Source organism: Globicephala melas, chromosome 14, assembly GCF_963455315.2.
Source record: "Globicephala melas chromosome 14, mGloMel1.2, whole genome shotgun sequence".
NCBI classification, from domain to species: Eukaryota; Metazoa; Chordata; class Mammalia; order Artiodactyla; family Delphinidae; genus Globicephala; species Globicephala melas.
Window position 1 is genome coordinate 70,780,509 of NC_083327.1, and position 12,438 is coordinate 70,792,946.

At 34.2% G+C, this 12,438-nt stretch overlaps 1 protein-coding gene across 4 annotated transcripts in view; it reads left to right on the forward strand.

The window, feature by feature from the left end:
- Positions 1 to 12,438, forward strand: part of STXBP5 (syntaxin binding protein 5) — a 168,010-nt gene that overhangs the window by 45,318 nt on the left and 110,254 nt on the right. For all 4 annotated transcript variants that reach the window (XM_060283869.1, XM_030853220.3, XM_030853223.2 and 1 more), the window contains exons 5-7: positions 3,918 to 4,052; positions 5,853 to 5,916; positions 9,841 to 9,924. In XM_060283869.1, the coding sequence (XP_060139852.1) occupies positions 3,918 to 4,052; positions 5,853 to 5,916; positions 9,841 to 9,924 (283 nt within the window). The remainder of the gene's footprint in view (positions 1 to 3,917; positions 4,053 to 5,852; positions 5,917 to 9,840; positions 9,925 to 12,438) is intronic.

Sequence of the window (12,438 nt, forward strand, 5' to 3'; positions counted from 1 at the left end):
AAATTTGCTAGTTAAGGGCTTCCCTGGTGGCGCAGTGGTTGAGAGTCCGCCTGCCGATGCGGGGGACACGGGTTCGTGCCCCGGTCTGGGAAGATCCCACATGCCGCAGAGCGGCTGGGCCCGTGAGCCATGGCCGATGAGCCTGCGCGTCCAGAGCCTGTTCCCTGCAATGGGAGAGGCCACAACAGTGAGAGGCCTGCGTACCGCCAAAAAAACAAAACAACAACAAAAATTTGCTAGTTAATAAATTATCAAGTTAATTGTGGTAAAAACTATTTGACTTTCCCCCTTCTCGGTTGACTCAAATAATGATGGTAATAATGTAACAGAGTAATTTTTAAATTTGGTTGTGCATTGTACAAATACACTCCTATGATGCGTATTTTTTTTTAAAGTGTACAAGACTCATTCTAGGGACAGTATTAAAGTCTTCGTGTCAGATCAGTAAGTAAACAGTTTAAGTTCCTGCTTAATATGTTAAATATCAAATAGGATAAAGATTAAAACATAAAGTTGCTTAAAATTTCCCAGCAATGTAAGTTGGTTTTATAGTTGACTGGGGAAAAAAATCTTACTATGGCAGCTCATATTGAAAAAGTGAGCCTAGGGAAAAGTTCTAGATATTTTTCTGAACAGTAAAAAATTTATTCTTCATTTCTTTAAATATTTGAGAAACAGCTGCAGTATGGTATTGCTGTGCTAGGAACAGAAAATATTGTATGATATATCCAAAATGTCTGCCCTTAAGGAGATAAGTTCAAACTTTGTAAACACATTATTTAAATAATTTTGTTAGTATTAAAATCAAAGATGGATCATGTAATTGTATTAAGCCAGTAACTACTGTTTTTTGAAGAATAATGGGAAATTGCAAAATAGCAGAACAGATCAGGAAGTTGGATATTTCTGATTTTTTAAAATCAAACTGTCATTATTTTGACTTATTTATTTTGAAATTATTTTTGAATTTTCAGAATATTTGAGCTCTATTCATGTTTTAGTTTAAGGTACATTTCAAATGAAATATTTGGGTTTTGTCTGTTTTAATATTTATTTGGTTGCTCTGGGTTTTAGTTGTGGCAGGCAGGCTCCTTAGTTGCGGCTCGCCAGCTCCTTAGTTGTGGCATTCGAACTCTTAGTTGCGGCACGCGTGTGGGAGCTAGTTCCCTGACCAGGGATCAAACCCCTGTCCCTTACATTGGAAGATGGATTCTTAACCACTGGACCACCAAGGAAGTACCAGAAATAGTTGTTTTTATGATATTTATTGCATTGTTCATTTTGTATCTGGCATGCTATTATTGTACCTTATTTTCTTCATGTCATTAAAATTTGCCCTATAACTTCTAATTGGTAGAGTATCACTTAGTTTTTTATAATAATTAGCTAACATTTATTGAGCACTTACCTGTGTCAGGCCCCATTTTAAGCATCTACCATGCTTTGTCTTATTTGATCCTCAGGTGAACACTAAGGTAGATGTGCTTTACCACTTGGAAACTGAGGCTCTGAGAGACTGAATGGTTTACCGAAGGCCACATGCTAGTGAGTGACAGAGCTGAAATTGAATCCAGGCAGTTTAACTCCAGAGCTTGTGCCTATGTATTAATCAGAGTCACAGTCTTATTTTTCATAATTCCTAAAGCCACAAATCTCTGAAAACAAAACATTTTAAAATAGCTTAATTTAGGTATAATTGACATATAATAAACTGTACATATTTAAAGTAATAAGCCATGTGATAAGTTTTGACACATACACTCATGAAACTGTCACCAAACTGTCAATCAAGATAATGAACCTACCCATCACCCCAAAATGTTTCCTTGTGGTAATCTCTCCCCTCTTCTGTTACTGGCCTCTACCCTCACAATCCAGGCAACCATTGATTTGCTTTCTGTTACAGTAGCTTAGTTTGCATTTTCTACTGCATATAAATTGTATGTGGAATGATAAAATATGTCTTTTTTGTCTGGCTTTTGCTCATCTTAAGGATTTTGAGATTCATTGGTGTTGCATGTATGCATGTTGTATGTTGTATGCATGTCCTTATTTACTGCTGAATAATATTCTAAGTATATAACACAAGTTTTTCATCCATTTACCTGGTGAAGGACATTTGGGTTATTTCCAGTTTGGGTCTGTTGCAAAGCTGCTATGAACATTTGTGTACAGGTCTTGTGTAGACATATGCTTTCCTTCTTTTGGGTAAATACCTAGGAATGGGATGGGTGGATCATATGGTAGGTGTAACTTTTTAAGAAACTTCCAGTGACTATAGGTAATAACACTGTGTTATGTATTTGAACTTTGCTAAGAGAGTAGATCTTAAATGTCCTCGTCACAGGAAGAAGAAAATTCTTACTATACCTGTGGCTATGGATGTTAACTTGACTTACTGTGGTGATCATTACGTAATGCATACATATATTGAATTATGTTGTACGACTGAAACTAAAGTTATAGGACAATTATAACTCAAGTAAAAGAAACTGCCAAAAATTATACCTCAGAAATAATCAGTGTGTTTACAAGGTGCTACCACCATATTAGGTAATATGTAAATACTTATTATGTACCTTGGTAAAATGTGGAAAATTCTGAATTCTGAAACCTATATGGCCCTAAAGTTTTCATAAAGGTACTGTGGACTTACTGCCTTGTGAAGTAATAAGGTACTATAAGATGTTTTTTTGATTCAGTAGTCATTTCTTTGTTAAATTTACATAAACCCTTTGGAAAGATGACATGCTATCATATAAAACACTCAACAAAGAATATAGATGATGAACCTTAAGTAATTATCTGAATGAACATTAACTCTAGGAATTAGTGAGACCATGAGTTGCATGTATTTATTTGAAGTGTTTTCATCTTGAAAATTCTCTGTAATGAAATTATGTTAATGGGAATAGCAAATGTTCTGTATGCTGTATCTTGCCTAATGACTGCTGTCAGTTTGAGGGTTCAGCAGTGATTATCATCATTGTGTATTATTGAAAGGACTATTCCATTAAAATTTTAAATAGTATATTTTGAGAGACACAATAGGTAGTCTGAAAAAAATGAGCATTATATGGTTTCATAACATACTATCTTTATTTGTCTTTCCTAAAAATAAGTTCTACAAAAAGGACAAGGTATTTTCCATTCTTAACCTTGTTATCAACTGAGCTTATATAGAAAATGTTAGATATTGTTGGAATGATTATAAAGTTTAATACATGCATGTAAATTATTATAATGTATCAATGAAGGACTTTTATATCATCAGGACTTAGAAGGAGATAGTTTTGAGTATATTCCAATATCAGTGTCTAAGCCTAAGTACAGAGGATCTTAGCCCTTCCAAAGGCTTACAAGTTAGTGAGGAAGGTAGACTCTCTTACAAGGCAAGCCTGATAGAGATACAAAAGTGTTGAGGTATCAATTTGAGTGAAGGTGGCATTTTAACTAAATCTTGAACAGGAGAAGAACATGAGGAGGAGGAGCATTTTGCATAGAGGGAGTAGTCAGCACAGGTACCAAGATGGATTCGTGTGGTTAATAACTTCTGAGAAATACGGTAGTACCTAGGGATGATGTGTTAGACTCACTTTGTGGCTTTAAAAGTTACATTTGTCATACGTCTGAAGTAACACAGTGAATGACATAGCCAGATTTGAAACACATACTAATGTCAAAACTCATCTTCTTTCTATCAGGTTATGCTGTCTATTTACTGTAAGGACTTATATTTGACATTAAAGTTGAATTAGCATAATTGAATATTAACTACAGTGAGTTGATAAATCTGATGGTTGTATCTTTTTTTGCTTTTCCTAAATTGTATATGTCATTATTAACCCTCTAATACAGTTAATAAAGTTTACCAGATATTTTTCTGATTTCCTTTTTGGATATATTTTCTCTTGCAGGGTTACGTTTTGCCATCTGCCTTTCCAGAGTAAGTGGCTCTATGTGGGCACTGAACGAGGTAATATACATATTGTCAATGTGGAGTCCTTCACACTCTCAGGCTACGTCATTATGTGGAATAAAGCCATTGAACTGTGAGTTTGAGCAAATATTCCATATCTGAAACTATCAGTACCATATATGATAATATTATGTAATAGCTAATTAGTAAATATAGAATTAAATTTTTAATATTAAATACAGATTTATCAGCCTTTTGCAAGTATTGCCCCATTGGCAGTTTGAAAATTTAAATGCTTTACATATATCTGTATAGATACATACACGTATTATATATAAATATGTTCACATATATATAAGCTATAGCACAAGTTTAATAAAACCATTATTCTTTTTAGGTGAAAAACATTCCAGATTTTTTTCTGTTCATTTATCATCTAATTATTTTTCTTTCAAATGCTTGGTCATGCCCCACTAAATTGATTTCATGACCCACTAACAAGTTGCCACCAATGTTTAGAAAACACTGATCTAAACCACTACTTGCTATGTTTTAGTAATTACCAAATATAATGTAAATGTTTATAGTGTAACATTGCAGAATTAATTTGACAGTTAATTTTCCTTAGTTTTGATATGGTAATGATTGCTTTTATTTAACAGTAATGACAACAAAAACTGTGTTGTGCTATAGGGCCCTAAGGATCTTTAGTGCTAACTTTTCACTGTCTTAGAATCTTATCTCTTTCTCTTATTTTTTTCATATATTATTTAGATATAAAAATCAGAATTTAAGGATATTGGCAAGGTTCATTTTCACCATTTCTTCTTGTTTTTAAACAAATAGTTCCATATTGTTGCATTCCACAGAATTTGACATAAGGATAAATTTGTGGCATATCTCCTTAAGTAATGTGTTGTTGCAGCTGTAATGGTGTATTAAGTTTGGTTTTCCTTCCTTTATCAGGAACATTGTTATTTCTCAGTCCCTTGGAACAAGGTTTTCTAGGTCTGTTCTTTGAGTTGATCACAACATATAGCGGGGAGGCCTGGTGCAGGTGTCTGTATGGTTTCACAAGTGGCTCTCAATGAAGTGGACTGGTCTCTCAACTCTTAGAGTTTATGAATGGGTTATTTCTGCTTATTTCTACTCTATAGACATCAGTTCAGCTACATTCTTATCTGTATGACTTCTTTTTTCTCTGAGCAAATATTGGTGGCATTATTTCGTTGATTTTTTAAAAGCCATAATGGAATTTTTCTTATTTTTGGTATGAAGTGTGTAACTAGATGAGATGCCCCAACTGGAGGCTAGAATTGAGTAAAATAAAGATAGCAATATTTTAGATGCTGCTTTATTTTATTTTATTTTTTTATTTTTTTGCTGCTTTATTTTAAAATATTAACTTTGAGAATTCTACCATGAGAATAAATTTTCTGTGCTAAAATACAAAATTGAAGATTCTTTCCTATACAGAAAGTGTACATAATTTTTTTTTTTTTTTTTTGCGGTACACGGGCCTCTCACTGTTGTGGCCTGTCCCATTGTGGAGCACAGGCTCCGGACACACAGGCTCAGCGGCCATGGCTCATGGGCCCAGCTGCTCCGCGGCATGTGGGATCTTCCCAAACCAGAGCACGAACCCATGTCCCCTGCATTGGCAGGCGGACTCTCAACCGCTGAGCCACCAGGGAAGCCCAGGTGTACATAATTTAAAATTTTTGTGACATATCAATGTGAGAGTCACTATTCTTCCTGATTCCTATTTTGATCCATATTGAGAACTATATATCTGTTACTGATCACTTGCTGAAATGTTTTCAACCTTTGTAAATATATCTTTATTTTCCATTCATTATTCTTATTGTAATGAGTATGTAATAGTATTGCAATTTTTACTTGCGAAAAAACATCTTAACGTTTTTTCTTTTAGGTCATCTAAATCTCACCCAGGACCTGTCGTCCATATAAGTGATAATCCAATGGATGAAGGAAAGGTAGATTTTTTTAAATATATATATTTATTACTTAAATGCATGAATTTTGTATTTTTTAAATATGCAAACCATTCCAGAACTACACTTACTCTGCAAAGTTGAGATTGATAACAAAGGTTGTATATCATATATACTTAATTGCTTATTTATGCATTATGAAGAACAAGTGAAAATTAAAATATTTACATTTTAAAGAAGAAATCTCTAAAACAAGTAAAATTTAATAAATACAGTTAAAGGTTGTTAACTTGTTTTTGGCTTATTTAGAATAATTCCCCTTATTTTCTGATAATCCTGACAAAAACCATTTTCTTTTGGTCTTGAATTCTTTTTTACACTAGTTAAACAATTTTTATAGCACTTATCACATAACATCTTATGTTGGAGTTGTCTCTGTATCTCTCTCCCCTAAATTTTTCTCCATAAATAGCTCAGATCAATAGAGACTTTTTAAAAATAATACTTAATTTTTTTATACTTGAAACCAGTTTCATGCAGTCATTACCTAGCTATTGTTAATTTAGGTTCATTAGTACTCTGAATAATAATAAAATTTTATTTTCCATGAATCTCTACTTCCTAATTCAAACCAATCTCTCAGTAGTTCTATTTAATGATATTTTTTCTACTTACAAAATTTCATGAAAATTAGTCTACATCAGTACCAGAAAGTTAATCACTATCAGAAATCAGTGAAATGAAAGTTCTGGATTTTGTGAAGTTTATTTGGGTTTTTCCTTTTCTCAGTTAGTGAGAGTGGTAGAGCCTATATGTTGTGTTAACACTGTTCTGTTAATACTGGGAAAACAAAAGGATAGCGGTACTGTTCAGAGCTAGACTATATCATACAATTGTATGGTTTGAGAGAAACTACATGAAGCAAGTTACAGTAACCTATATCTTCACTTTACTTACTTATTTTTGGTATAAGATAATTGTCTAAAAGCCAATCTTTGGGTGGGAGACCTGGTGGAAGAATTGAGAACTTCCCTTTCTTCTACGTTGAATTAGTCAGTAAGTCATTTCAGTCCTTCCATTGCAGTGTCTTTCCTATTCAATCTCCTTATGACCACTGCAGTTCAAGGCATTCCAACCCATTCTTGAGTCATTTCCAGATCAATCTTCCTAGAATGTCATTTTAATCTTATTGCTTTCCTGTTCAAAAGCTTTCAGTGGTTCTGCAGTATCTAACAAGCAAAACAATGCTTCCTTAAATCATAGCCCTAGGTTTCATTGTCTTTGAGAACATCTTTACCTGAATGCTATGCTGAAGCAAATAGTTATTGTTGCCCAAATGTGAGCTGCTCTTTACTATCTCCATCCCTTATTTATATAAGTCCCTCTGTTTGGAATTCTTTCCCACTGTTCTTTCTCTGCTGAATTCCTACTCACATCTTGAGGCTCAGATTAAATACATATCTTTCATGATACCTTTCCTGATAATCCTAACATAAAATGCTTTCTCTCACTTCCAAATTTATTAGCACCTTAATTGTGCAATTTTCTATTTATAAATACCACATCCTTCAGTTAGTTCTTCTATTTTTTAATATTTAGGAGATTGTAGGGATTAAAGTTTAACTTATTGGCACAGATTTCTAACATTCTTAGGAAGATACAGCTGGCTAGAGAGGTTAAAGTTTACTTTAACCCTCTTATGTTATTAAGATCTGGATGGGTAAAATTTTTTTTTTTAAGTTACGTAGCTACTAAGTGGCAGATCTAAGGCTAGAGCTTAAGTTACCTGTGTCCTAAGCAATCCAGTATTGTTTATACTGTATATCAATTCTTAAATTTTATATTTTTCCATCTCTTTCCTTATTCCTGAAGTTCCTCTCTTACTTCCCCCATCAGAAAATGCCATATACATGTCCAAGATATTTAGAAGGACTAGAAAAAGGTAAAGGAAACAAATACCAGTTTTGTTTTTTTTTTCCAGAAAGAGTATGTATTTCAGATTGCCGAAGAAAGAAGAGTTTATGTTAGGAAAATTAAGTGTACTTCCTACCAAGGTGGGAAAATCTATTTTGTTAGTTTCAATGACTGGTTCTTCCAAATGTCCCCATAGTCTGAAATCCACTAAGTTGCAATTTAGTTAAAGTTACTGGGTCTGCCCCCAAATTTGTTCATATCTCCAGATCATATGAACAGTTATTGGCTAGCTACCAATCATTCATGTATTTATTAAACAAATATTTATTGAATAGCTACTATGCATTAGGCAGTATATTAGATACTAGAGACATATAGATGAAAATGCATTTACTTGTGTAAGAGAAGAAGCATCTCCGTCTGTCCAGAGGAATTGAGTAGGCTTACCCAAGGAAGCAACACTAAATGCTTAAAAGTGAATAAAAAGTGAATAAAAGTGAATTAAAAAGGGAGAAGTTTTCCAGCAGGGGGAATACTGAGATTTGGAAAATGCCAGTGCAGGAGGTGGTAAACAGTAGAGAGTTTGTGAGGCAAGAACATGCATTTCATTCCGGAACTTATTCATTCACAAAAAATGTATTCATTCACAAAAAAAGTACCTACAACATATCAGGCTCTCTGTCTTATGTTAGAGGCATAGTAGTAAACAAGGTAAAACCAGTTCTTGCTTAAATAGACCAGTGTTTCAGTTTGCAAGAGAATTCAGATAAGGAAAAAGACATTATTTTATTGTCTAGTGACCCTTCAGGTTAAAAAATATACAGGTTGCTGTTGGAGCACATAGGAAGGACATTGGCTTACATTTGGTAGGTCAAGGAAGACTTTCAGGAAGAAGTGATAGCTAAAATGACATGAAGGATTAGTAGGATTAGTCCAGCAAAAAGGATGACATTTGAATGGAGTGGCCCAGTTAGGGTGACAGCATGGGCAAAGGCGTAAAGGTAAGAGAGAGCATGACCTGAAAGATATAATGGAATGTATTGGGTAAGAGGGATGTGGAAAAGGATGAAGCTGGGGAGGTGAGCAGAGGCCAGACCATGATGTATCTTGTAGGTCAGATTATTCAGTTTGGACTTGATCTAAAAATAATGGTAAGGCATTAAAAAGTTTTAAACAAAAAGCTACATTACATGATCAGATTTGCATTTTAGAACTATCACCCTAGCTACAATATGGAATGGGTTAAAAAAAAGGGCCAAGACTGGAGAGTCAGAGAGACCAGAGACTAGAGAAGAGATTTTTGTATCTTGAACCAAGAGAGAGACATTGGAGGTGGAGGAAAGTAAATTAGAGAGATATTAGAGTGTACTTTTTAAATTACTTGATGATTTTACCTGGTAGGGGAGAGACTAGAGTTAATGATGACTCCAAGGTTTTTGCCTGAGCGACTTAATGAATATTAAAAAAAAAAGAATGCTGGGAGAGACACTGCAATAGGGAATACCAGAAAAGGAAGGTAGGGAAGAAAATAATGAATTCACTTTGGACACATTTATTTTGAGGTTCTTGTGGAATAAATATGTGAACATGTGGCCACTGGAATTATAAGTCTGAATCTCATGAGAGAGGTCTAGGCTAGATATAATTTGGAACTAATCAATATATAGATAAGTAAATGAGATTGCCTGATAATGTGTTGAATTAGCAAAGTCTGTAAACTTTAAAGCACATGAAAATGTTAATTTTTATTGGTGACTTATATTAATTAATGAAAATATACCCTCTGGACTTCAAAATGGTACTGTTTTCATTTTCAATAATCAGTTGTATGATATATGTTGAATCCCTAATGATCAAAGGCATATAAATATGCAATGCAGTATTCCCATATGTCATCCATGAGATTAGTAATTAGCAATGCAGATGTTTAAGTATGTTATAATTTCATACCTTAAGCATATGAATGATAATAATTATCTTTATTATCAGCAAATAAATGTTTCATATGATTCATGTCATTCCTAGGTAATGTGGCATTTTCTTTTATTACAGCTTTTGATTGGCTTTGAATCTGGAACAGTAGTGTTATGGGACCTCAAGTCAAAGAAAGCAGACTACAGATACACCTACGATGAGGTAATAACATTATTTTTGCTAACCAAAAGCTGTTGTCATTTCTCTAGCTCAGAACGGCTTCTCTAAGAACTTAATTAGTGATTCTTTTAGGCAACCTTTTTAATTGCAATAACACATAGTTTTTGCATATATATGAAATAACATATTAAAATAGGTCAAAAGATAGAAAAAAAATCTCTGCAACTCCTATCATTTGGCCATCCGGTTCCCTTACCTCACATCGCAATGTTAGTTTCTCATGTATTCTTCCAGAGATATTTTCTGCATTTACAAACAAATTAATAAAGTATGCTATTTTAAAATTTTATACAAGTGATAGTATGCTGTAAATATTTATAGTTTGCTTGCTTTAGGATCCAAATAAAGACTGTGATTGATCGATTTTGTCTTTTTTTGCCCTCAGACTTCCTATAAATTGGATGGTTTACTGAGGCATGATCATATTTAGTTTCATTTTTAGCAGGACTATTTCATAGATGATGCTGATGTTCTTCTACCAGGTTGAATATTAGTGTCTGTTTGTGATATTAGCAGCCAGTGATGTTCAAGGCCTAGATCTATTAGTGCGTAGTTGTTGCAAAATAGGGAAGTTCTAATTTTATAATTTCTTCTCTATTATGTGGGACACTTCAGTAAAGAGAAACTTCTTGTCTACTCTTTTGGTTATATAGTAAGACAGTTCAGATAGGAAAGGCAGGATAAATGCTTGATTCTTTCTTTTTATTTCAGTATTTACTTTAAAGGGGTTGTTCTCTAGTAATCTTAATGATGGGTAATTTGTTCTTGTTTTCTGTTTCACTATGTACTCAAAGATTTAAACGTATTTCATATGCTTCAGTACACTGAAGTTATTATCCTTATTGATTTTCAAATTGTCCCATCTTTGGTCAGTGAATCTCTTCCAGTTGTTTCCCGAGTCCTCTGGTGATAATACTCTTAGATAGCTTCCTTGCCATCTGTTATAACAAAGTATACCTATTAATCTTGTATATTTCTGTCCCAAATTTAAAATATCTTTTTCCATGAAACTGGCTTCTTTCAGTGTGAAATGGTATCTAGTGACCCTAATTTGGGTACCAGGAGTGCTCACAATTTCCAATTCAGTGAATAGATCTAGGAACTGTGTAAGTGGTTTTGTTTGCTTGTTTTTGAGAAATATGTCATGTGTTCATATCGATGCTTTCAGTTACTCAAGCAGACTACCTTGAGCAACTGTAGCAATACTTGGAATACTTTGTAAATGTCTGCGTATTATCTTTTAAGCTTGACTAAAAGAATTTCCTTTGTTTTCATAGCTGTATACTTTTTGTATTTAAAGCTTTTTAGTTAGTAAGTATTCTGTGGTTCACCAATCAAGATCTTGAAATTATTTTAAACGAATATTTTTAATAAAGAGTTCTTGTCATTTCCCTGGAAGATTTGGCCTGTAGAGCTGTTTCCTATGTCAAAATGAAAGCACATTTGAAAAACTGACTTTTTTTTGTTTTGCTTTTGTCATTTAAATAGTTATCTTGGCTTTAGCCACTATGGAGTCACAGGGAATTTACCATCTCACCTTAAATACACTGGAAAAATACATGAAAGAACAGTTTTTATAAATTAGCAGGTAGTGTAGAACCGGGATTCCTTAGAGAGGGGAAGCAAGGTGAGCCCTTCAATTGCCTTAGCTTATGACCTGGAGAGATCTTCCAGGTCTCAGCCCATGAAGGGGGAAGGGGGGAACCTAATTTAATAAGCCCAACAGTCTCCCTGAGTTGAGGAGGCAGAGTTGGGAAATTGGGGAAGATATCCATAGCTTATAAGACAAGGTAACAGAGAGTAGAGAACTGCCTAGAGATAGTTTTAAAAGTTCGCAAGGAGCCCTTCACCCTGCGTCTTCAGCTGAATACTGATTACTGCATGGGTGTGAGGCTTGGAAAAGATCCACTGGAAAGGAGTACGTAGAACAATTCTCATAGCACACAGAGGACTGAGAGTAGTTCACATTCCCAGCAGAATGGAGAAAGCTTGTAGTAGACAGGGCATCAGGAAGGGTGCTCAGAAAGGTACTGCCTCAGTAGTGGGGCCAAACTAGCCCTGCATTACAGCCTGGCTCAGCTAGCCTAACAGAGCTTAAAAGCAAGCCTTAAAAAGTCTAAGCTGTTTCCAAGCAGTATTTTTAACTGAATCCCAGAAAAAAGGCTCAAAAATCTTTAAAAGAGTATAACAACCCATCATAAATTTCACAATGATTAGCGTCCAGATAAAAATCTATGAGGCATGCAAAGAAGCAGGAAATATAATGCAAAAGGAGAATAAAATACAGTCAATAGAAACAGACTCAGAAATGATACTGATGGTATAATTAGTAGACAAGGATACTGAAACAAATATTGAACAGACTCCATATGCTCTAAAAGGTAAATGAAAGCATGAAAATGTTGAGGAAAGACATGCAAGACTTCAAAAACACAAGTGTAATTTCTAGAGATGGAAAATGTCTAAGATGAAAAATTTTCTCTGGATGGGTTTACC